The 27,058-nt window shown below is 43.1% G+C and overlaps 1 protein-coding gene across 8 annotated transcripts in view; it reads left to right on the forward strand.

Moving 5' to 3' along the window:
• LOC135545985 (protein diaphanous homolog 2-like) overlaps positions 1–27,058 on the forward strand; it is a 626,286-nt gene that overhangs the window by 306,885 nt on the left and 292,343 nt on the right. For all 8 annotated transcript variants that reach the window (XM_064974017.1, XM_064974023.1, XM_064974020.1 and 5 more), the window contains one exon: positions 22,318–22,416. In XM_064974017.1, coding sequence (XP_064830089.1) covers positions 22,318–22,416 — 99 coding nt within the window. The remainder of the gene's footprint in view (positions 1–22,317; positions 22,417–27,058) is intronic.

Below are 27,058 nucleotides of genomic sequence, written 5' to 3' on the forward strand. Positions count from 1 at the left end.
GGTAATGTGTTTTCGGACCATATCTTGGTTGTATTCTCTCGGGGCAGAAATCTCAGAGACCAATTGGTACACTCTGATTTACCACCCCAAGATATTCCTGAACAACGTCTATTTGCGCCCCTACTGGATGGAAATTACAAATGTAATGGATGTGCTCAATGCTTTGGCACTTATAAATGTAGATCCTTCAAACACCCACAAACAGGGAAATCGATCCCAATCAAAGGTGTTATTACGTGCTTCACTAAGGCAGTTATTGATCTTATAACTTGCCCTTGTGGTAAAAATGATGTGGGTAAAACAAAGAGCGAATTAAAAGTACGTATCTCAGAGCATCGTAGCACCAGCATTTTTGCATCTGAGCTCCGAGAGTGTGCGGCTCTCTTTAATTTTCAAGTTTTCTACTCCGCTAGCCAGCACCTCGCCTGAATAGATGTGCATTTATTTTTCTTCTAGGTAAAAGTGACTTGCCTGACTCAGCCTAGTTAAATTAAGGTAAAAAACAAACAAGAAAAAGATGGGTCAGCAGTCTTTAAAGTGCAGGGTAGAGTCATGGGGGGTAGGTACTGGGTGGATAGTGACAAAAGTGACTAAAGTTTTCAGTCTCTCGGTCCCAGCTTTGATCCTCCTGTACTGTCTCCCTGTTCACCTTGCTAGATGGTCACATGGTGAACAGGCCGTGGCTCGGGAGGCTGAGGTCCTTGATGATCATTTTTGACATTCTTGTGACACCGGGTGTTTTTAGATATCCTGGGGGGCAGGCATTGGTGCCCCCGGTGATGAGCCATTCCCCAAAACACCCAGAAGAACTGAACATACAGTGTATATGTTTATCTGTCACTATGTGACTGACGGGAAATGTCATAGCTGATTATACATGACCTAAACAGTTTGCAATGTTATGAACAAACAAATCAAGTATTCCAAAAAAATTAAATAATCAAAACAGAGAATATGTAATAATTAGGCTACATATTGACTTTCACATGTGCAATCGATAGATTTACCTAGAAATTAGCCAAAGGCTACACCTGATTCACCTGATTCTTATCTCTTTGGCTTATAGGCTACTATTATCTGAAAGCTCACACATTGTACTGAAGCCTAACCAATATCCTAATGGTCTACAGGCTAAGCTACTTGATGTTTAATTATTGATTTGTAAAACATATGTAGACCTACTTGAAGCTCAAATCCTGCCTGCCATTATGCTACAATCAATGATTTGTACAGCAATGATGAACAACATTATTATAACATCCTAAGTTTAGGTCAAGTTGATATTTTATAAATAGCGAACAAGCGACTTTGGCTTTATTTACATAATCAAACATTGCATACAAAATAGCATGACAATCCATAACACGTGGTAAACCTATAATACAAACAATGGCATTCATAATAGCCTACAGGATATGTATATCTTGATGGGAAAACTGAGTATAAAAAAATAACAATACTTTTAAGAGTTACAGTGAGATTTTTAGCCTGTCTATATAATCTGAAATCATGTTCAGCACAGGACAGTTCATGTAACTACACAGTTTAGTTTCACTTTGTCATGAGTGCACTTCGTGGTGTTCTGGGAAAGGGGTGTGACATCTTCAGTCGTTCTTTTTAAGATGCATAGTTAAAACACTTTAAGCCTAAGTTCCATCGCAAATAGGCAAACAGGGCCCTGGACAGACTCTCTTGGAAGTTTCATTACTTTATTTTGCTATGTTTCTGATATTCCCATTTCTACTGATGTGGTTTGGCTGTTGGAGAATACTTGAAAGGTTATAGACTTTATAGAGTGGGGGAGAATTTGTGTAGTGGAATTGAAATGTTTTTGCTGAACTGAATCCCTAAAAATCCATGTTCATCTATGTTTCTCTTATGTGTTTGGTTGAAGTTGTAATCCTTGAAAACGCTGCCAAGCAGTTTGAATGTTGCTTATGCTTGAAAACACTTTGTGTCTTGCATGTCTGAGTACTTGCCAAAATCATCGCCTGTTAGTTGATTGTCGATTGAGCAGTGCAATGGACATCTCCACCATATTTCAGCACTAGGACCGTACCATTGTTTCTTTTGTTGATCTAAGCAGTTGAATATTTTTTTATTCTACAGTTAAATATACAATCTGACTTTCCTCTGAAGGAAAGCAACTAATATCACCCACAAAAACACACAAACCCTCTAAAGGATGCCATTTTTTTTGGAAAATAAAAATAAGAAGATATAAGAATTTAAACTATATTCCATTTCCAGTTCCGTTTCAACATAAACTCCCTTTCAAATCCACATAAGTGGATAAGCTGGGTGAGTCAGTGTAATGATTTGCCTGGGTTGGGTTGGGGGGTGGGGGGTGGGGGGGGGGCGGAGATTAAAGACCCCTACTGTTTTTTGGTGGGGGGCTGTTGTTTTGATGTTGGCTGACTGTCTCTCGTGCTTTCACTCTCCCTCTTTCTGTCTTTTTCTGTAGCAACTTATATTTTTTCGATAAACATCACAACAGGCTCGCTCCCGCTGTTCCCCACACATCTCACAAGCAACCCCGCCTCGACAGGCCGAGCTGCAGCCCGAGATAAGAGTTCCTGGGCTGGGTAGGAGGGTTGAGGCGTGTGGCAGGCCTGGTGCTTTCTATTACCCCGACTCAACTCCCAGCCGACTTGTCCTCCGACGTCATCAATTATGGACGACCAAAAGCAGTCCATCTCCCTTTCAAGATGAACCCCGGCTTTTTCCCTGCCTGGCACTCTGAAGACTTAGATTCAATCGCTGTGTCTGTTGCCTGCACCGTGGGATTTCTGAACTTTCCCCAGCACCAGTCCTGTCACACCTAAACAGATCAATCTAAATCAGGTAAAGACTTAGTCTGAGGAAACAGGCACGACACACATTTTCTTTTTCACATGATGATGAAACTGAGAGTTGACTGCTGTGATCGTGAGTGCAAAAGTCTTAACTAAATCTTGGTTCACCTTTTTCTCACCTTTTTATTATCTTATTATTTCTGAAGTTTCTGAAAATCATACATTGCCTTCATAAAGTATTCACACCCCTTGACTTTTTCAAAATATTGTTGCTACAGCCCAAATTTAAAATGGATTACATTCCAATTTTTTGTCACTGACACACAATAACCCATAATGTCAAATTGGAATTATGTTTTTTTTTAAATATATTTCGTAAAATATTTTTTTATTATTTGTAATTTATTTATTTTGAAATGTCTTGAGTCACTAAGTATTCAGACCCTTAGTCAAGCAGTGCATTTCAAACACAGATTCAACCACAAAGAACAGGGAGGTTTTCCAATGTCTTCCAAAGAAGGTCAGACATTGAATATATCTTGGAGCGTGGCACAGTTGTTAATTACACTTTGGATGGTGTATGAATACACCCAGCCACTACAAAGACACAGGCATCCTTCCTAAATCAGTTGCCACAGAGGAAGGAAACTTTAAAACAGTCACATAATTTAATGGCTGTGATAGGAGAACGCTGAGGATGAATCAACAACATTGTAGTTACTTTACAATACTAGCCTAATTGACAGAGTGACAATAAAGAAGCCTGTACAGAATAAAACTATACCAAAACATGCATCCTGTTTGCAGCAAGGTACTAAAATAATACAAATGTGGCAAGGCAATTCACTTTTTGTCCTGAATACAAAGTTTTATGTTTGAGGGAAATCCAACACCCATATTTCCAAGTATAGTGGTGAATGCATCATGTTATGGGTAGACTTGAATGGGCACTTTTCAGGATAAAAATAACCGTAATTGATCTAAGCACTGTAACGCTGTGCACTGAGAGTCGGGAAGCAAGTTCAGAGAGTGAGTGTTTTAATAGTATAAACGGATCATTAACCAAAACAAGAAACACTATAACAGCACACAGACTTGAAACTGAAACATAAACGATGACGCCTGGGGAAGGAACCAAATGGAGTGACTTATAGGGCAGGTGATCAAGGAGGTGATGGAGTCCAGTTGAGTTTCAATATGCACAAATGCGTGTATCGCTGGTGACCGGTGTGTGCCATGAACGAGCAGCCTGGTGGCCTATAGGCCGGAGAGGGAGCACACGTGACAAGCACAGGCAAAATCCTAGACAAAATCCTGCTTTCCACCAGACACGGGGAGATTCATTCACCTTTCAGCAGGACAATAACCTAAACCACAAGGCCACATCTACACTGGAGTTGCTTACCAAGAAGACAATGAATGTTCCTGTGTGGCCGAGTTATAGTTTTGACTTAAATCTACTTGAAAATATATTGTACGACCAGAAAGTGGTTGTCTAGCAATGATCAACAACCAATTTGACAGAGCTTGACTAATTTTGAAAAGAACAATGGGCAAATATTGCACAATCCAGGTTTGGACAGCTGTTGGAGACTTACCGTGCTGTCCCCAGTCCACCTGGTCATGCTGCTTCTCCAATTTCAACTGTTCTGCCTGCGGCTATGGAACCCTGACCTGTTCACTGGACGTGCTACCCTGTCCCGGACATGCTGTTTTGGACTCTCTCTCTCACGCACCTGCTGTCTCTAACTCTGAATGATCGGCAATGAAAAGCCAACTGACATTTACTCCTGAGGTGCTGACCTGTTGCACCCTCTACAACCACTGTGATTATTATTATCTGACCCTGCTGGTCATCTATGAACGTTTGAACATATTGGCCATGTTCTGTTATAATCTCCACCCGGCACAGCCAGAAGAGGACTGGCCACCCCTCAGAGCCTGAGTTCTCTCTAGGTTTCTTACTAGGTTCTTGCCTTTCTAGGGAGCTTTTCCTAGCCACCGTGCTTCTACATCTGCATTGCTTGCTGTTTTAGGGTTTTAGGCTGGGTTTTTGTACAGCACTTTGTGACATCGGCTGATGTAAAAAGGGCTTTATAAATACATATTATTATTATTATTATTATTATTATTATTATATATTACCCAGAAAGACTCACAGCTGTATTTGCTGCCAAAGGTGTTTTTACTAAATATCGACTCAGTGGTGTGAAAGCTTATGCAAATGAGATATTTATGTTTGTTTTTTTGCAATTAATTTGCTAAAATGTATTAAACAGTTTTCATTTTGTCATTATGGGGTACTGTGTGTAGATGGGTGAGAAAAAAATATATGTAATCCATTTTGAATTCAGGCTGTAACAAACAACATTTGGATTAAGTTAAGGGGTATAAACACTTTCTGAAGGTACTGTATGAACAAGTCGATATATGCATCAGGTGAGAAGTGTTAGAATACACATTTGTAGCTTGTCACTGCCGTGAGGTTAGGTATGTGTAACTTATACTTTTTCACATTGAAAAACTTGAAAGAGACAAGATCAGAGCTTTTCTCACCCTCTATCTGTCTCGTAATGCGTACAAGGAACTATATAAGCAAATGGAAGTGCATCAGGTGAAAACCCTTAGCTTCGTTGCCGTGAGCTTTAGTAAACAGCACTGATAAGTGTGCTACTGTGATGCATATTTTGGCATAGTTGCCTCACACCAAATCATCTACACATTAAAACAGAGATACAAGAGTGACACTGAGATGGCAACTCAAAGTAATGGCATCAGTAACCATTTAAGCAGTTAAATGCTACAGTTCTGTACATCCATGTTGAATCATCTAAAGCTCCATATTCCGCTGCTTTTTCTGATTTGTAATGGTAGTGTTCTAGCTGCAGTGTTTCCACAAACGTTGGGCATTAATAGCAGATCATATACACCACATTTATTTAAGTCTTTAGTCCGGGATGTTTTGCTGATATTTTGACCTATTGTGACATATCTCTCTGTACGTGCAACCGTGTATGTCTGTTTGTCTGTCATATGACAAATGGATAGATGGTGTGATAGAGGAGTGGGTTAGAATGTATTAGTCTTCAAAAGTATGAATGGGACATTCTATTTTAAGTTATTACGTTTCACCGTAATTTAGAAATTCTCTCAAGCTAGGGATTTGCCATGATGAATTCCTTTTCACTGGTTTGGTGCCATCTATTTATCTTAAACATGCATGCACTTAATGTGCCTGACATTTGACACTTGGCTGCAGCTAAGCATATGGTTTTCAGATAAACCCATGTTTACCTCTTGTTTATGGCCATTTGAGATGAGCATATGGGATGTAAAGGAGAGGAATGGACATGGATGATGCTCCATTTATTTGTTGTTTATCATTGCATGCATGCAAAGGGCATATGTGTGTGTGTGTGTGTGTGTGTGTGTGTGTGTGTGTGTGTGTGTGTGTCCGTGCATTGGTACGTGCCTGTCTGTGCAGAGGTTGATTCAATCCAGCAGAGAGACCCATACCAGGGGGTCAGAAATTCCAAAGACTCCTGACGAGATCAAGGCCAGCCAGTAGCACTGCAAGGGTTATGTGTGTGTGTCTGCATTGTGTGTGTGTGTGTGTGTGTGTTTAAGGTTGAGCCTGGTATGGAGCTGCTGAGTCTGGTAAATAAAACAGAGATAACACACATTCCAGTGATCACGGTGTGCCTTTAGATGTGTGTTTGCTCTCATGCAGACTCCCTTCATCCAGCAGCACCTTGTAAAAGGCCTGGAGCAGCCAACACCCTGTTTTGATCAGCCCCACTGTAAGTTCTGTAGAGAGTGAGTTTCTCTGCCCTTCACTACTCCTCATTAGGACATTCAAACACAAGAACCAAGTGGAGATTCAAACACGTGGTCAACCCCTTGTTCATGGTTAAGTCCTAAATGAAGTCCTAATATTCCCTATATAGTGCACTATGTTTAACCAAGGCACATAGGGCACTATAAAGGCAATAGGGTGCCATTTGAGATGCGTCCCATTATCATTTTGGGTGGATGCAAATGCTTAGTATTCCGGTGCCATCGCACAGAGAACAGGAGGCTAAGGGTGAGGAACACGCCAAAGTAGACCATATATCTGTTTCACGTTAAATTGCAGCTGCCTTTGTTTAGGTGGTTCACTTCTCGCAAATCCACCTGTAATTAAGCGGGGCTTTGAACACAATGCTCTCTGTAGAGAGATCAGAGAGAGAGATACCACTCACGCTGCCACTCTCACCACACAGGCCCCCTTTCAATTGGCCCATTGATCATCCACGTGCCTCGAAAGGATCCAACGCTTTGCCATTGTCCTTCATTATCATATTCCCGACCCACCCCAAGTATTTGTTTTCCTCTCTTACTGGAATGCTGGTGGGAGGGCTAAAACAGTGACTCTGTTTGGGCTGGTTCATTTCCTGAGTGGAGTTTCTGTCAATATGCTGTGTTTCCTGGTCCAGCAGGGACCCGAGGCCTGCTCGTAAAGGTCTGGTTGTAACCTGATGATGTTTATGGATTCGTTTTTTTTCTGGGAAGCCACTCTTTCTCCAAAGCCACTGGGACAGCCACTACAAAAGACTCTGTACCTGGAGTCAAGAGTTAGTCAACCCTTTCCCCTAGGCAATAAAGAGAAAGAGGGAGTGAACGAGAGAGTTGGAGAGGTGAAATAAACATGTCCTTTAATATTGTGATTGAGATAGCCAGCGGTAACCCAATGATTTCTGATGATGATTGGGTGTTTGGAGCAGTAACACAGAAACGGGTAAAAGCTCATGTTGGCTCTGTGATATTTTTGTTGCTGGAGTTCTCCATTGGCCCAGAGGCTGCACTTTACAAGGCAAAACAGAGCACTAAGTGGCAGTCTCTGAACCTTCATCGCCCCTTTTACTGCCATGGGTTAACACAGAAATCCAAGAGTAATCTGGACTGAGGTTTTAGCAGCAGGTCTTGCAAAGACCTCATAACCCAGCCCGCTGAGAGTGGGGTTGGAACATCGATACCCCTAATTCCAATGCAGTGGAGGTCAAACCTGTATTTACAATCCCACCAGCACAGCAATCAAGGCTCCAGCGTGAGCGGGAATCAAAAGTCCCACCCGGCACGACAGTAGCAGTGGTTGCTGCACCCTAATGGCTGCACCCTAATGGCTGCTCGGAAGTGCAAGTCTGTCATTTTAACTCATTAAGCTCCTTAAGCTTCACTAAAAGTCTTGTCAGTGAACCAAACAAGGGAGACCATAATCAATGTTGCACTTCTATAATCATCTAACGACAGACTCCGACGTCGGTGGAAGCCAAATCAGAAATATATGGCATTTAGCAGCCAGCGATGTTACAAAGTGTCACGCCTGACCTTAGAGATCCTTATTTATTCTCTATGATTGGTTAGGTCAGGGTGGGACTCGGTTGGGATAATTTATGTTTTCTATTTCTTTGTTGTTTTTGCCGAGTGTGGTTCCCAATCAGAGGCAGCTGTCTATCGTTGTCTCTGATTGGGAATCATATTTTCATATATTTTCCGTTTGGGTTTTGTGGGGAGTTATTTTCTGTTTAGCTGTTTTGTTGCCATACAGAACTGTGCACATTAATTTTTTCTACTTTTTTATTTTGTTGCGGTGTTCAGTTTATTAAATATCATGAACGCCCACCACTCTACACCTTGGTCTCCTTCTTCAACCCACGAGAGTCGTTACACAAAGCCATAATGAAGGATGTTTTAACACTCGGAGCACATGCATTTCATGACTATTAGAATGGCCCTGACTGTCATTCTGACCATTGATATTTCAGTATAATAAATATCCCATAAATAATACATTGCAAAATGAATGCATTCATTTAGTTAAAATAAGTGTTAACAAACCTCAGGACATCAGTGTATTAATTGATCCAGAAGCCCATAGACTGTAAATACAAAAATAAGATGATATTGTATTTTCTGACTGTAAGACAACAGTTGCTTGGCCATCTGGCTCATCCAATCTACACCTAAACTATATTGGAATTCATTTCACACATATAATAAGAATAATAATTGCCTAAAGACAATATTAAATTGACAATCATCTGATGGGTAACACTATTATTAATGATCAAATTGAGAATAAAGAGACTTGATGTTTCACTGTGCATTGAGACAGAAGGAGAATGCATCCTACCAAAAAAATCACTTCTTTGAGATCAGCCTACAGAGGTCCATGCAGGGAGGACATTTTGATTGCTATAAACTTTCAGAAAGAGTAGATTCTAATGAACCTACCCTTTCTATTTTATTCTGTTATATTCCCTTATATTCTTACTGTAAAATATATGTGTGTTGACTTTGGTAGGGTAGGGGAATATGAGCGTGTGATGTCTGCTAAATGAACACGTTGATTTCATTGGAATGGCGCATCCATATAGCCTCGGCTATTAAGCACAGATAAATACAACTCAAAACATGCTATTATGTTATTGTCACGTGTGTTCCCTCTCTGGCCTCTAGGCCACCAGGCTGCTCGTTACGGTGCACACCTGTCACCATTGTTACGCGCACCTGCACGTCGTCACTCTTCACTTCCCTGATTACCTTCCCTATAAATGCCACTCACTTTGGCTCCTTCCCCAGGTGTCATTGTTTCATGTTTGTCTGTTGTTAGTGTTTCTTGTTTTGGATTATGTTTATTTTATTAAAGCACTCACTCCCCGAACTTGCTTCCCTACTCTCAGTGCATATCATTACAGAATGACACTTCACCAAAGGGAGGCATCAGGGAGTGTTTTTTGTTTCGGTGGGAACGTCGATGGGTCCGGGAGCCGCTACAGGCTCTCATGCCTCTGACAGATTGGCAGGCTCCCCTGCCTCCGCCAGTTCGTCAGGCTCTCATGCCTCAGCCAGATTGTCAGGCCCCCCTGCCTCAGCTGGTCTGTCAGGTTCCCGCGCATTAGCAGGGGTGACCTGTCCGCTCCTGATCCCCGGGATCGTCCCTTTGTTTGGAGTCCTGCGGCTAGAGCCGAATGCGCCGGGGAGGGGGTACCATCACGTATGCTCTCTTCGGCGCTCTAGGTCGCCATGCTCCCACATCTCTGCCGGACTGACAAGTTTCCCGCGCCTCACCTATTGTCACGTGTGCTCCCTCTCTGGCCTCTAGGTCACCAGGCTGCTCGTTATGGCGCAGACTTGTCACCATCGTTACGCGCACCTGTGTGTCGCCAGACTCACCTCGACTCCATCACTCCCTTTGGTTCCTTCCCCAGGTGTTATTGTTTCTGTTTCATGTCTGTATGCTGTTAGTTTCTTATTTTGAATTATGTTTATTTTATTAACACTCTCCCTGAACTTACTTCCCAACTCTCAGCGAAATAAATTGTCTTAGTATCATGTTTTTTTTATGACCTTCAGAAACAAAATATTAATGAATGTCTTTGTGTATATAAAATGGGTTTATTAGATTGGTGGCTTTGGTAGGCTATTATTTTAATGCCTTGACCTTAGAGAGCCTTTTTTATTTCTCTATTTGTTTAGGGTTAGGAAATCGGAGGCAGCTGTCTATCATTGCCTCTGATTGGGAATCAGATATTAGTTGTCAGTTTCCTTTTTGGTTTTGTTTGTTGCTTTCTGCACGACTAGCTTTACGTTCGGTTTGTGTTCATTGTTTTTTCCCGGTGTTACGTTTTCAAATAAAGAGATAATGTACGCTTTCCACGCTGTACCTTGATCCGGTCATTTATCATCCGACGATGAGCTCCGACGGCAATTCTACCAGTAAATGCATGCATCATGGCGCTTTGAAGATGAAATGCTCAGTTTTTGTTTATGATATTTATCACAAAGTACTGATAGTGTAAAATATTGATATTTACAAAAAGAGGGACATGTGGATTCAAGGTTATTGAAATCAAGTTATTAAAAAAAAAAAAAAAATTAAACTGTCAGATTGATCATTTTGGCGGTTCTAGTGTTAAATGACGCATGAGCTCTCTTACTTTTTCAAATGTTTTCTACTCTTTTCTCAAGGTGTCATCCACCATCCTCTCCCTTTTTTCATTTCTGGGACTCCTCTTTAGTGATTTCCACAAAATCATGTCCCTGTTTTTTCAGGTGTTATTTAGGCCCTGGCTGGCTGTCAGCAGACCTGGTTATGGGAGCCTCACAGGAAATGGTTAATGCAGAGTAGAAGGGCTGGGGAGTTGTTAGCATGTGGGTTTGTGATGCAAGTCCTCAGGGGGGATGACCTGAGTAACATAAACCATGAGTGCCAAATGAGAAGTCTATCAGCCCTGGCGTTCTCTCTCTCTCACTCTCCCTCTTTTTTTCTCGGTCTGTCCTTCCATGTCTTTCCCTTTACCAGCAGGACCGAGAGCCGATCACATGGCCCACATGGAGAACACACCCAACAGCACCACAACAGGGCACCCTCTCTAACAACAATAAGCCTCCCTGCTGCATGCATTCCTACTGCGACTTCTGGCCCTAGTACACTCTCCCCATGTGTTCTTACGACCTCTGATTTTTTTTTTTATCCTCATCTTACATTCCCCTCTCTTGGGTTGGTCCACTGATTGGGCATAACTGCCATGTCTCTTTGATCTGTTATGCATAGCAAAAGAGGAGAGAAACAAGCGCGAGAGCCCAAGAGTTTGCTTATAGTAAGTCAAGGCAGGTATACATTGACAGACGCATCGGATTCAAATGCAGTTCACGACTGAACACCTCTCTCTTCTCCCCCCAGATGCTGAATAGTACATCTTTAATCAGGGCATGTCTGCTTTGACACCTACGTGTCACCAGAGCATGTAGGACGAGAGGCTGTCTGAAGAACAGTCATCAGGATTTGACACAGACAAAGCCTTTAAAGCCTCAATCTTGCAGCCCGGCTGGTTAACAATATACTCAGCACTCAACGGTTGTCAACATTTTTTTATCGTCAGCCAGGGAGATCCGAATGTGTTTTGTGCCGTGTGGCAAGACTTGCATTTTAGCTGGAGCTGCTATTTTTATAGGATTGGGGACTTCCAATTATACTGTCTTATCTGCCTCAGACGGTGTTGATTCTCCGGGATAAACCAATTGCTGCTAACAACCGTGGAGCCTCTCCGCCAGAAAGGAAGTCCTTTTCTTCCTCCTTATCCTTCAGCAAACCTTGACATTTCCCCGTGCAGACATGTGAAGTATTTCTTAAGTCCTTTCACACCTTCGTAGACAAATTGGATCAACTTATCGGTTAACCTTCAAGTGAAGGGGATAATACCCAACCACGTTTCTAAAACATAAACCTTGTAAATCCGAGCTGCACCCCACCGGGTTTTTTGCCTTTAGTTGACAATACTTTATGTTTGAATAGAGGAAAAGTCTGAAGAGCCAAAGCGGTATTTCCTAAGCTAAAACACCAGTGGCTAAATATGAACTAAAAGGGAATGACGGCAGGTAGACACTCAAGTCTACTCCTCTCAATATCGCAGAGAGAGAACAAGTGGGCAGGGATGTAGTCACACAACCGGTGTGTCAGCACATCGTACGGCCACAGGAAGTGATGTTTTAAGAGCCTATTAAGGCTCTCGGTGCAGAAAGGACACACAATACACCAGCTGCAGAGGCCGGTATCCCAGAAGTAATTATTTATTTAATAGTTAGGCTGGGTTATGTGAGCACAGGGTGGTTTGGCTTCAAGATCACTGAAGGAGAAGGCATGATCAGATGGTGATGGGAGAAGGAGGACAAATATATAGGAAACTCCAAACGCGCAGACCACAAATGGACCACTCACACTTGGTTCACGCGCCATTTTTTCATCATGTCTTCATCCCCCACAATGTTAGAGCGAGAGAGAGAAAAACACTCCATGATATAAAGGGGGAGATTAGGTTCTGTCAGCTGACAAATGTACAGAACGCAGACCTGTCAAGTAAATTCCAAAGTAGGGCATTCACAAACGACTTGTTGCCTACTGCATTGCTTTAGTCCCAGTATCATCAGTCAAACAGAGAATCCATCATGCTCCTTGTGGTATCAACACAAATATTGTTGACCATTGTTAGGATTGTTCTTTTATACTTCAACTTAGCAGTAGCAAAAGTATGGTCTTTGTTAGAGCAAGAAAGAGACAATGAGAGTTTGAGACAATAAGCTTGCAATAAGAGCTGTATGCATGCATCACTGCATATTTGTGTGTGTGTGTGTGTGTGTGTGTGGTCATTGCATGTGAAGGCATAGTTGGAAAAACAGAGATGGTTAAGGTGAGCCTGGTCCTGCTTCTGCTAGCTGTTACATATCCCTTCTCTCTCCCTGCTCTCTATACTTCAGCACTCAGGCTGGGTCTGGGCCTGTGTACCGTGGAGCTGGGAGAGGTAATAGAGACTACTGGGACCTCAGTTATCCTGCCAGCTATTTGAAGTGGCCCAGCTTTCTGCTTTCCATCCTGTAACTGTGACATGAGCCGACTGTAGGCTGCAGCGTTTCGCCTGCTGGATGCTTAAACCCAGCTAGGCAAGGCCTGGGCTTAATGGACGCCGGGGGCAGCCGTTTGTAGCATCAGCAACTGCCTCTCCAGGCGCTCAAGTGCATTGGGTCACGACGGGCTACCCCAGAACAGCCGGCGAACAGGTTCCTGGAGCTCAACTCCTGTCATGCCCAATCCGCAGCTGCCCTCAAGAGCTCTCTCCACGGCCAACTAACAAGGCCAGGTCAGAGCCTTCTCACACTCTCAGTCTTCCCACACTCTCTTGCTCCCCCAGACAGAGAAGGAAGAGAACAACAAAGTTATCAAAGTCTCAACACTCTTAAATAAAATAACAGAGTTATTAGAGGTCGAAGCTGGGGTCAATGAGAATCTTGTTTATACTGAGAGACAACTTTTTTTCTTTTCATATACTAATTTCATTTAGTTTCCCCAAGATTAGACCTGTTTCATTCTTGTGTCAAAAGCCATCTAATTATTTTCGGTGTAATATCTTTTAATTGACTGAAACAGCACTGTGGGTAATGCAATATTCCATCGTTCCTTTGTGGAAGACTGTTTTCATTTCCCATTAATCGGATTCCCCACTCTATGAGATAAGCGTTTAGCAGCAGGAGTCAGCAGATCCCCTCCAGGTGGAATGTGTGATTAGTAATGCTCCGGCAACTCGTATATGAAACCTCTGTAAGAGTGCGATCCATGAAAGCAATCACGGATGGATGATTCTGAGACATCACAGTGTTAAATCTCGAACAATAGTTGCTGGTTTCTTCAACATGCACATCACATGTTCATATTATTTCATGATAACATAGGAGGTTACAGGACTGAATTTCCATTTCTGATGTATGGTAAAGGAACCTCATTTATGAATACTGAACGTCTACCTCTATGTTAGTGGTTAGCGATCCCGCCCATTCCCTCTCTTCTCTCCGGTCAAACATTCATGTCAGAGTAATGACATAACAACGTTTAGAGGACATAAACCAGAGATCTGTATGAATTAGTTTCTCTCTCTCACACATGAAATGGAGTAGGAGGTTATCCCACTCAGTTATCCCACAGGGCTCCGCTCCAGGCCCAGCTGCCTCTCCAGGCTGGGCCTCTCTCCTCTTCCCCTCATACTGAAGCCATTACTGGGCCATGGGTCAGTGTGTCACACTGGGAGATTCCTCTTTCCTTTCAACGCCGCCTCCTCCCTCTTATCTCCCTCGTCTGTGAGACCTGGACCGACGAGAACCAGCTGCTGAGGGGAAAACACAGGTGACCTTCAGAGAGAGTGACGGTTGAATTGAACACTCACGTTCGTTCATGTGGACAGTCAGACATGTGCAGACGTAGGATTGCGCGTGCAGAGGCACGCACACCAACAGGCAGGCACGTGCACACACACACCATGATTTCCATTACCATCATTATCATTAGTAGCCACTTCCCTCACTCCTTGTTGTCATTAAGCATGATGATGATTGCATAGGTGAGAGTACAACCTCTCCCCCAGCTGCAGCTCCTCACCTTGGGTTTGGGGAGTGGTGAGACAGTCGGTCCGAAATGTTCCCACTATGAAGGTCAAGCCTGGGCAACAAGGAAGCTGTTATACAAATGGCTTAACTAACTCGGCTCTCAGAGCGAGGATTGATTATACCTATTCAGTCCACCAGACAGGTATTTATTACCAACATCTCTTAACATCAACAAATGAGAGGCTTCTCTCAGGAGGCGCTGATGATATGCCCAAATTGCTTCTCTGATAATGGATTGTCCGATGGACGGCTGCTGCAGACACACATTTCCGGACCACATAATCAGAAATCGTGCTCGACCGATCAGCCACAGAAAAAAAGATCTGGCAAAATTGGAATGTACATTAAGCTTTTATCTTGCTCCCGGAGTCTGTGTTATGTTGCGCTCAGATTCAATTTGTGCCCCAAAAATTATATTGACTGGTCTTTTTCGAATCAATGAGGGTTTGCCAGCATGCTTTTGAGATCCTAGATTGAGGGAGGAGTGGAGAGAGAAGGTTTATATCCCAATGGTAAATTGTCTTCGGGTTTGATAGATAGACTTGTTTAGCCCTTGTCTATGGGAGAAATTGGACACAGCTGGAATACGCTGGTCAAATGGTGTTTTCAAACCTCAAGTTGTGCTCCCTATTTTGGGAGGTCTCGCGCTCATTACTCAAGGTGTGATTGTCCAAGCTCTTTTTTCGCTATACCCTATACCTCACCAACGGACATTTTGCAAACTCTTTGTCCACTCACCCTTCTCTCTTTTTTTCCCTTAATATATTTTTACTCATCCACAAAACACTGCTGTCCATTGACCCTGGTCTTCAGTGTAAGATTTCACATCTGTTTTCTGTTTTCGGGGGTGAAATTGTGAGCGCTTCAAAGGCAACAGCCCCTGGAACACGACTCACTAATATGCTTGATATGCACTCTGGGTACTTAAAAGGACATTTGAAAGAACTCTTCTCAATGACTTGCAGGCAATTTGACCACATGATCTCTTGTTAAGAGACAGCATAAAAATAGGTCCTACATGACCATGTAAAAGCTTACCACCACCACATGTTAGCTGTTACTGTATTACATTAAACGTCTAACAGAGAATGTACATTTAAAAGCAGATGTCAACTCATTGACACAGACAATTGCACGGTCTACTATTACACTTACACTGCCAAAACACATCCCTTTCTATTCCCCATATCAGCCTTGTTGGCTGGGCCAGATGCACAAACAATAGTCCTATATCCAAAGTATTCCTTTAGAGAAACCAGCTGTATCCCAAACAACCAATATCCTTTCCAATAAATCTTTTTTTTTCTTCTATTACGTTGAAATGTTTAAGTATTACACATCGAGATGTGTGAGCTGCAGCTAAAGAAGGCATCGGCCGAGCCCTATGGCTCTCCTCTTCTCAGAATCCATCTCCTTTAGAGGGGCAGGCCGCTCTAGTAGCTCAATCCCCAGCGTGAGTCAGATAGATGGAGGACAGAGCACATGTTTGCAGGCATATTGCACATTCGCGGGGGGAATAAATTGCCTCCTGGACAGCCAGACTCCACATTGTCGGGTCCACTCTACGTCAGCCTGCCCTTACATACACCTGTCATCAACGCTTTCTTCAGTTTCTACTTTCCAAAGGCCTGCCATCGCTCGGGCATTGTCATCTGGTGGGTTGTCGTCTGGTGGTGGCTGCGCTCCCTCGGACAAGTCTCAGTCTCCAGAAGTGAACATGTGGTAATGTTTAGCTTTCTAATGCCCCGGGCCCTTCTGGCCGTTCTTTAGGGAGATTATATCTCATGGAACGCTACCAGCAGAAAGACTGTGGGCCAGTAAACACAGCGAACGCCCAAGTGTGGAAGAACTCTGGTTATTAGGAGCTCCCCAGGGAAAACCCCGGTCCAAAACTCACAGACAAGGCTCACATAGACGCCAAGCCATCTTAAACTGGCCAAATCATTTTCTATTGCTTGTGTCGTTTATGTATTTTTTTTTCTTTTCAATCCTTCCTCCTGTGGTAGGCTCAACTGGCCTTAACAAGCTGCTATACTCCCCTTCCACTGATAATGAAATGTAACTATTATACTGGGACGTGGCTAACATGCATGTGGTTATCTTGGCATATTATCTTCAGTGTTATCATTTAACGGTGATTTGGAAATAGTTTTCTCTTTCCGATATCGGTCTCGTATGCATTTCCCTCCCTTGTAAGATAAGGAGTTCCAGGACAGCATTGGGAAACTCTTGTTCTTCATGTTACACTGACACATTCTTGGTCAAGATCAACCAGAAACCTCCCTTTTCCTGAGTGGTCCATCTGGCCTTGCTCAATGCACATGTTTTGCTGTGAATAATAACACATATTTGCTGTGTGTTATGCTGTTATAAGTGCTCAGCATGTCTTACTGAACTTTGATTTCTGTGTCTGATCGGAGAATTCCGTGAATAAAAAAAAAACGTAACGAGCCATCTGCATTAGTTTTATTGTTTTTCTGGATGCAATACCCAGCTTGCTGTCTAGCTTGGTTAACCACGTAACCGGAGGAAAGCAACATGGTCCCCGCCCTGCTCATTCCCATTCAAATGAACCTACCACCTGATCTTGTCAATAGCTCTAGCATAGATGCTAAGTGCTACTTTTGTTCGCCAAGGAAAACAATTAATGAAAGCCCAGTGCCTCTCGCTGTTTTTCATTTGTGATTAAGATTGCATTATCATCATGTGCCGGGCCTGACAGCCCCTGTCATATGAATGATACATCTTGATGAGAAATGGGCTCCTTGCTTTCATTGTGCCCGACAGCTTCAGCAAACCTGCTGGCTGCCAATTTCACCCCCTTGTTCCACCCACCACAAAGCTCTTTCAGAAATGGATGCATGGAAGATTGCATTAACAAATAAGAGGCTCTAGAGAGGGATGGCGCTTATTGTTGGAGTCTTACATCTTAGACACTGGGCAGTCAGTAAAACACGTTTGGCGCTGGCAAGTGGATTTATACACTGTCAAGCCATACCCTTGAGGGCAGGTTGAACTTTTTACGTCTTTACTTGGCAGATGTAAAACTTGGAATGTTCCATTCCCACACTCTATTTGCATGCAAACTTTATGTTGGGAAGGAAACAATACTGATGACTAGTGAAAGGAGTATTTTTCTGGTAAATTTTCCCATTTATAATTGGTATCTTTAAAACATGATCTAGAGAAAGTTTTCTGTTCTTGTAGTAAGCAGCCTATAGTTATCCTGTCCACACTTCCCGGACACCGGCAGGCAATTTGTGACATCCCCCTCCATGCCCCACCGGTCCCCACATGGAGTGATAAGGAAACATGCGGCGTGCAGCATTATTGAATCAGTCAACATATAGCCTAGCAGGAAGCAGCCAGGTAGAAGCGATCACCATCCCATCCTCTAACCTAGACCGCTGCTGCTTCTATCCTGAGCCCAGCAAGACATGAGAAGCACGATGGGACAGTATAAGTTTGGAATGTGTCTATTTTTGATTATTAGAGGTGCTGCTTTGCTTTCCGTTTAATATGAGCTGGTGCCGCAAGCCCCACAGGCATGGGGGAGGGGCCGAGGAAAGCTGAAGCACAGCCGAATGTGTCGAGAGCGTCCCGCCGAGAGCGCGAGGTACCCAGGTGGGAGATCCAGCTGGCAGAAAGGGGAGAGGGAGGAATAGGATTTGAAGGGGGATCCAGGGCCCCAATATGGCCCATCGTTGTCCCAGTTACTGCCTGCAAAAAAAAAGAATAATAAAATAAATATATATATAGGCATCCCTGTGGGGAGATCAGTGATACCTGATGCTTTATTTTCTCTGGGCCTCTAGTTTCTTTGTCTGAGACTCAGTCTCTGTGAGAAGCACAGCAAGGTTCCTGATTCCCTGCCACCAAGCTGAGTAAAAACACACTTGGCCCATGAATGAGGCTTGGCCAACCGGCCCACTGCACTTGAACTGGGGCATTATGGGTCCGCAATGTCATCACCAGGGGACTTGTCGTGAGGCTTTTCACCTAATGCATTTTGAATAACGTGCACCAAGTGGCTGTATCCAGATGCTGCTTGAAAAAAAGTGAGTGCAGAAATAAGTGGTTGGGCCTATGCTCTCCCAGGCCCACCCATGGCTGTGCCCCTGCTCAGTCATGTCAAATCCACAGATTAGGGCCTATTGAATTAATTTCAATTGACTGATTTCCTTATATGAATTGTAACTCAGTAAAATCATTGAAAATGTTGCATGTTGCGTTTTTATATTTATGTTCTGTATAAATTGACTGTGAAATGCTGTGACAAAGTATCTTTTCACAGCCCTGCAAAATCAAGGGCCTCTTAAAGTCATATCCTCAGATTACAGTTTCACAGTGTTTTTTTTTAGTGGAGGCTTTCCTGTAACACAGTTGTTTTCCAGGAAGACATACAATGCCTCCAGATGGAGTGTATATTCTACACTGTGTTCTACAACCCTTTACCTATTATTCTTTCCTTAAACAGCCATGCAATCATTTTTTTGACCCATATTTTCCATGGAGAACATTATAGGTCGGTCATTATTGAAGACTTCAGTAGGTCTTCAAAAGTTCATACATTGTTTCACTCCTACGCTTTGTGTCTATCCACAAGACACTTGAGAATGTGTCTTCCTATCTATCTATATAAAGGTTGTTAGTAGGGAGGAGCATTGTGTCAGAATGAAATATAACTGAGGTCTGTCTCTAGACCAGAGACAGAGAGGTTTGAGAGGTTAGATCATAGTATCACCCTCCCTATTCCACCTCCCTATTCCAGCAGCACAGTATATAGTATAAACAATATCTTCCCTGAAGTGTTATGTTGACAGGCTGCCTGGGAAAGATGCTGAGGCTGGTTGTGCCTGGCGCCTCTAGCAACATCTTCTCCTCTCTACCGGCTGTTTTTGCCTCTTTGATTGTTTCTTCAAATATGCATATACTTTCTGGGGAGCTGGTTGTTTGTTCTGGGTATTTCCTGGGAGAGTCCCACCTTGGGCTTAAATAAATAGAGGAGTTGTGATGATTAGTGGCTAGGCGTGCTTCTGCTCCCACAAGGCATCTTGACGGGATGGGAGGGTGGGGTGGTTGGGGGGGGGCTGAAATGGAGGAGTCTTCTACTCTCCTTCTCCTGATGTTACCATTGTCTCCACCTGTTACCACTACCAACCCCCCTCTTCTTCCCCCTGTCTCCCTCCTTCCTGTTTAAAGAGAAGTTGCTCATTCCAGAGTGGTGGCTCCCAAGCAAAGAGGCTCTGTGATTGTACTTAATTTGTATGTGGGTGCTTGCTGGGGTCAATTTTAATTAAAATGACTAAATTCAGGAAGTAATTTGAAATAAAAATTCTAAATATAAAAAGGTTTGAAATAAATAGCTTGTCCTTTTCAGTCTATTGAGACATTGGATTGGAATTTCAGTTTATTTCCTGAATTGGCTGACTTTAATTTGAATTGACCCCAAACCTGGTGTGTGCATGCTTATACACATTTTGTCTGTATCTTTCCGTGTGTCTGTCTGTCTGTCTGTGTTTTTGCGACTTTGCGTACATGCTTAAGTCAACTTAAGGCGGATGATTCGCTGACACATGGCATCAGACACATGGCGTCACCTATACATTGTGGAATCTCCCTGACTCAGAGTCGTTCAGATTGGGGCCAGTCTTCTGAGTCCGACACGTATGATATTAATTCTGTGGGTTGCCTGTGTGCTGCCTGCCTGCCTGTGTGCTAAGTCGAGCAGCAGTGTGTGGCGCTCTCCAGGATTACACTGGGAACACAATTATCTCCATGGCTTTGGGAGGCTGACAGAGCGAGCCTTGGAGAAGGGGATGTTTGTCAACTATCTACACACATGTACACACACACATATGCAGACACATGCACAATCATGCACACACACACACACACACACACACACACACACACACACACACACACACACACACACACACACACACACACACACACACACACACACACACACACACACAAGCTGCTACTGCAAGCTTACTTCAGCAGACCAGGGTTTACATTAGTATTATGCATGAATGTGCGAGAAACTGACAGCCTTTGCAGTGTCTCTTTTAGAGGTCGTCCGATCAGGATTTTTCAACTCTGATACCAATTTATATATATATATAATGACAATTCAACAATACTGAATGAACACTTTTATTTTAACTTAATATAATACAAAATTTAAAATCTATTTTGTCTCAAATAAATAGTGAAACATGTTCAATTTGGTTTAAATAAGGAAAAAACGGTGTTGGAGAAGAAAGTAAAAGTGCAATATGTGCCATGTAAAAAAACAACCGTTTAAGTTCCTTGCTCAGAACATGAGAACATATGAAAGCTGGTGGTTCCTTTTAAAATCCCTTCAATATTCTTCAATATTCCCATTTAAGAAGTTTTAGGTTGTAGTTATTATAGGAATTATAGAACTATTTCTCTCTATACATTTGTATTTCATATACCTTTGGCTATTGGATGTTCTTATAGGCACTATATTATTGCCAGCCTAATCTCGGGAGTTGATAGGCTTGAAGTAAATAAACAGCGCTGTAGCATTGCGAAGAGCTGCTGGCAAACAAAGGAAAGTGCCGTTTGAATGAATGCTTACGAGCCTGCTACTACCTACCACCGTTTAGTCAGACTGCTCTATCAAATATCAAATCATAGACTTAATTATAATATAATAATGACACATAAATATGAACCTTAGGTCATTAGTATGGTTAAATCCAGAAACTATAATTTTGAAAACAAAACATGTATTATTTCAGTGAAATATGGAACCGTTCCTTATTTTATCAAACAGATGGCATCCATAAGTCTAAATATTGCTGTTATATTGTACAACCTTCAATGTTTATGTCATAATTATGTAAAATTCTGGCAAATGAATTACGGTCTTTGTTATGAATAGATGGTCTTCACACAGTTCGCAACGAGCCAGACGGCCCAAACGACTGCATATACCCTGACTTAGCTTGCACAGAATGCAAGAGAAGTGACACAATTTAGTAGTAGTAGTAGTAGTACTACTAGTAGTTGTAGTAATATCATCAACCATGTGCAGTTAACTAGTGATTATGTTAAGATTGATTGATTGTTTTTTACAAGATAAGTTTAATGCTAGCTAGCAACTTACCTTGGCTCCTTGCTGCACCCGCATAACAGGTGGTCAGCCTGCAATGTAGTCAGCCATAATCGGAATCCAAAAATGCAGATTACCGATTGTTTTGAAAACTTGAAATTGTCCCTTATTAATCGGCCATGCTGATGTCTAGTCTCTTCACTTGGTTTCGATTGGTCGGATGGGTGTGTTCCTGTGTTGGGTTAAAGGTCCTTTCATCACTTATTTACTCTGTTAAACACCCCTTTGTCTATTGATGTTTCTCCATATGTTTACAGGTCTCATATGTATTGTGAGTTAGAGAAATAAACTAAAGAAAACATTTCCTCATTGCTTATGGGTCCCAGACATGCTTGCACTTTCCATACACCAGTTCTGTTCATCACAATTGAATATGCATCCCTTCTATTCCTTCTACAGTGAAAAAGGAGGTGGATGAGACAGATGCCAGGATGACCCAATTCAAGAAAAAGGCGAAGGAGCTGCGAATCTTGGACGGCAAGACGGCACAGAATTTGTGTAAGTTGCCCCTTTATACAAGTGTTGTCCATCTGAGAACCCGTTCTCCCTATGTGTCAGGAACGGTATAATCGGATTGTGAAAACTGGTCATCAAAACATAATTTGAGGCTATTAGCTACTAGAATTTGGGCTCAATTGGGCAAAGTGTGTTTTATAAATACATGTTACATTCAGAGTACCTGTGTCATATAACTCAGCACATTTTTTTTTTTTTTACCTTTATTTAACCAGGCAAGTCAGTTTAGAACAAATTCTTATTTTCAATGACGGCCTGGGAACAGTGGGTTAACTGCCTGTTCAGGGGCACAATGACAGATTTGTACCTTGTCAGCTTGGGGGTTTGAACTCGCAACCTTCTGGTTGCTAGTCCAATGCTCTAACCACTAGGCTACACTGCCGCCCCAAGGGCTATTGCACTTTTGGACGGTCAATTATAAACACATATTACATTAAGAGTACACGTGTCATGTAACTCCTATAGCAAATTGGGCTATTGCGCGTTAGGACTGTCAACCAATTTACATGCTTATGATGACAAATGTTCTTAGTGTCATGATTACACATATTTGCATACCCTACAAACATTTCTAATGCATTTAACATGTATATTGTTTTACCTGAGCCATGGGTGTTTTCTTGGCAATAGGTTGGGGGTCATCACTGCTACAAATGGATTAAGTCCCAGCCCCCTCTGATATACATTTGTAAAATCTACGCATAACAGGACCAAGAGACAAAGCTGGGCGTTTATGTTGTCATCATCCCTAGCAGCAGGTGTGGACCATATGCTGCGAGCAACGCCATCACCGTATCTCTCTCCACCTCTGACCTGTGAACATTTAGACTTCTTCTTGTATTACATGATAAATACCAGCAATTTTTTTCTATTGTTTGACCAAACTTAATCAGTGCAATGGAGCAATATTCCGTTTGGATTCCAGTTTAACTTTGTCATGGTAGCATAGCCCAAATTCTCATAGCCTGGAATCCATGCTGAATATATTTTTAGTTGTTCTGTTGACTTCACTTCTGCAGTGAAATTCGATGCAGACACATCGAATTGGCAATGGTTTAATATTCCAACAGGGGCAGGCAATTGTCAGGTCAAGGCAGGCAGGGGTCAGTAAATCAGAGGTGGGGCAACGGTATCGAACGGCAGGCAGGCTCAGGGTAGGCAGAGGTCAACAATCCAGAGGTGGGGAAAAGATCAGAGTCAGGGGCAGGCAGAGTGGTCAGGCAGGCAGGCAGGCTCAGTCAGGACAGCCGAAGGTCAAAACCAGGAGGGCGAGAAAAAGAGAGACTGGGAAAAGCAAACAAGACAAACTGGCAACGGACAAACAGAGAACACAGGTATAAATGCACAGGGGATAATGGGGAAGATAGGCAATAGGCGACACCTGGAGGGGGGTGGAGACACTCACAAGGTGAAACAGATCAGGTTGTGACATAAGGATATTCCGTTTGGATTCCAGGCTATATGAGATGAAAGGCTATAGGCTGGCTTTTCCCAAACTTGCTTATCAGCTCTTGCCAGATATCGGTTATCGATAGGTGGCTTATACCATCCCCAGGGGAATCCTCTGTCACTTTGACAGCTCCCAGTCCCCCCATTTTCCATCTTTGTGAATCCTCCATCCCTGCCTTCTCAAAGTGTGCGGATGAATTCATTATCCATGGAGAGGGGTGGCCATGACATAGTTTCTCTGAGATTGATGAGGGGAGCATGATAATGCATTTTTTTATGGAGTTTACCCTAGATATCCCCTACCTTAGATATGCAATACCTCTGATAACACCTCATGCAATATGCATGCTTTAAATGCTAAAATATCAGGTCACCTAAACTCCACTTATTCCCTTGTCTATCCCTGTTTGTTGTTTTTACCAGATCTGAAACAGAATACATCAACACAAGATGAATATATTTATGGGGGGAGATACTTTAAATCTACAGGGAGCTGTTGGGGGGGTGGGGACACAAGTGGGGGCTAAACTTGTATGTCAAAACCGGGGGAGATGAAAATAGCAACTTATCCCCAACCCCCTCTCTTTTCCTCCTACTCTCTCTGACTGATAGCAGTTGTGTTGACAATGAGGTACAGTATTAAGTATTGATTCATATTGTCACTGTTCCTTTGTGATGAACATATCAATGATTTCGTCAGGAGGCAATAAAGCGGGGTTTGGTGTTGGGTATGGGGCCGAGAACATCACTTGTGTGAGTGCCTGCCTGTTTCTGGGTGCGTGTGTGTCTACGTGTGTGTGTGTGTGTGTGTGTGTGTGTGTGTATGTGTGTGGTGTGTGGTGTGTGTGAGAGTGTATTCACATGTGTGTATGTGGGAGTGTGTATGTGGGAGTGTGTGAGTGGGAGGGTGACGACGACAACTAGTGTTCCTGCCATGTTTGATTATCACCACAGCAGATGGGTCTCATATTTGGCAGGAAGCGATGACGACAAGGGTAGGGGATCTCACCTCCGGTATGGTACAGTGAAGACTTGGGGGAACATGTGCCATTACACTGCTCCTCCATTCGCCTCCAGTCATCCACAGTCACTCAGCCACTACCCTTCAACCTCTAATGTCCCTTCAATATGAGAGAGAGAGAGAGGGTGTGTTCAAATTGACACAAACGCAGAACAACGCCAAATTCATGAGAAGTTGAATGGATTAGAAAAAGCTTTAAATCATAATCCATTGGACTCCCCAATTACTGACCAGGAGCCGTATAAGAAACTTCAGGCTCTCAAATTTTAAAAAGCATGCTGACCTGATGGCATCCTAAATGAGATGCTCAAACTCACTAGTGCAACATTTCAATTGGCTATATTAATTTTATACTGTTTAATTTGATCCTGAATGTAGGTTATTTCCCTGACATCTGGAATCAAGGACTCAACCCCAATCTTTAAAAACAGAGACAAATTTGACCCTAACAATTACAGAGGCATTTGTGTTAACAGTAACTTGGGGGAGGTTTTCTGTAGTATTATAAATGTAAGAGTTCTAAACTTCCTTAATAAGCACAATGTATTAAGTAAAAGCTTCACACCAAAACATTGCACACCTGATCATATTTACACCCTACACACCCTGATAGATAACCATGTCCCCCAAAATAATACCAAAATATACTCTTGCTTCATTTGATTCTATTTGGCATGCAGGACTGTTCTACAAAGTTATTGAAAGTGGTGTAGGGGGTAAAACATATGGCATAATTAAATCAAAAATGTGTACTGGCAATACGTGCAGCATTAAAATTGGCAAGAAAATAACATAATTCTTTAACCAGGGGCAGGGCCTTCGTCGGGGTTGTAATCTGAGCCCTGCACTCTTCAATATTTACATCAACAAATTGGCCACTATTCTAGAAAAATCCTCAGCCCCTGGTGTTAGTCTCCACGATTCAGAAGTTAAATGCCTACTCTTCGCAGATGACCTATGCCTGCTGTCACCCACAGCACATGGCCTACAGCAGAGTGTGGACCTGCTAGAGCTGTACTGCCAGACCTGGGCCCTGGCAGTAAACCCCAAAAATACTAAAATAATGATTTTCCAGAGAAGATCCAGATCTCAGGGAATTAGCCCAAAGTTCTCAATTGGTACAAAATATATAAAGTAGTGCACACACTACAATTGTGTGTGTGTGTTTTCTTATGCATATCTGTGTATGTTTTGGCTTGTGTGTACTAAGATTAATGCACTCTGACGTCATCAGACATATGTTTGTTGTTGTTGAACGCTGTCGAACATCGAAACTGAAACCTGCTATCCTGCCAGATTCAGTATAGGGGGAGGGACACAAAACCCCAGCTAGCCTAGCTGGCTCGGCGGTCTCAAATGAAGGCCGTTCTTGAGCGTTTTCAACGTTGCAGGAGCTGTGTTTACTTTGCTTTGTACCGGGACAATGTGGACCTTGCTTGCTTGCAGAGGACGACAGCCACTCTTAGCTACTTTTAGCAAAGACGTGGCAAACCTACATAAGCTACTGGGGAACCCACGCCCCAGTAGCCGGACACCACTCTGGTCTTGTGGGAGTTTTGCCACCGTGTCGGCTCTCCTCAGCCAGACTGGCCGGTGCTAGGCAGGGTTCCATCCTCAAAGGGGTCTTCCCCTTCCCTGGAGAATGGAGCTGATCTCGACCCAACCAACCAGCCATGGACTATGTATGTCACTCGCCGTGGAAGTCGAAGAAGGCGTCCTCTGGCAACGGGGGTCTCGATGGAGATCTTGATCCTGGAACTGACACAGACCAGAAACATCTTTGCCGCCCTGTATCCAGAGGTTCCGGCGCCTTTGTCCATGGTGGCTTCCCAATCAAGAACGGATCCGGAGGTACCTGCATCTTCATCCTCGACTCTGTCTCCCTCTCCGGTGACTTCTACCTTGGGTTCAGATCCTCTGAGCTTCCAGCCTCACCAGACCGTAAGGCGGCCAATTTAACATCACCAGCTTTCATCATAGGCAGCTCTATGGTGAGAAACATCTCGGTCCCCAAGGCAAAAACCATGTGCTACCCAGGAACATGAGGACATGACATAACAAGGCTGCTTCCAACTGTTCTACCACAGTTGCCGGGAGCTGACACTGTCATAGTCTATGTGGGGTCAAACGACATCAGGAGGGCTAGCCTGGAAC

Source organism: Oncorhynchus masou, chromosome 9, assembly GCF_036934945.1.
Source record: "Oncorhynchus masou masou isolate Uvic2021 chromosome 9, UVic_Omas_1.1, whole genome shotgun sequence".
Lineage (NCBI taxonomy): Eukaryota > Metazoa > Chordata > Actinopteri > Salmoniformes > Salmonidae > Oncorhynchus > Oncorhynchus masou.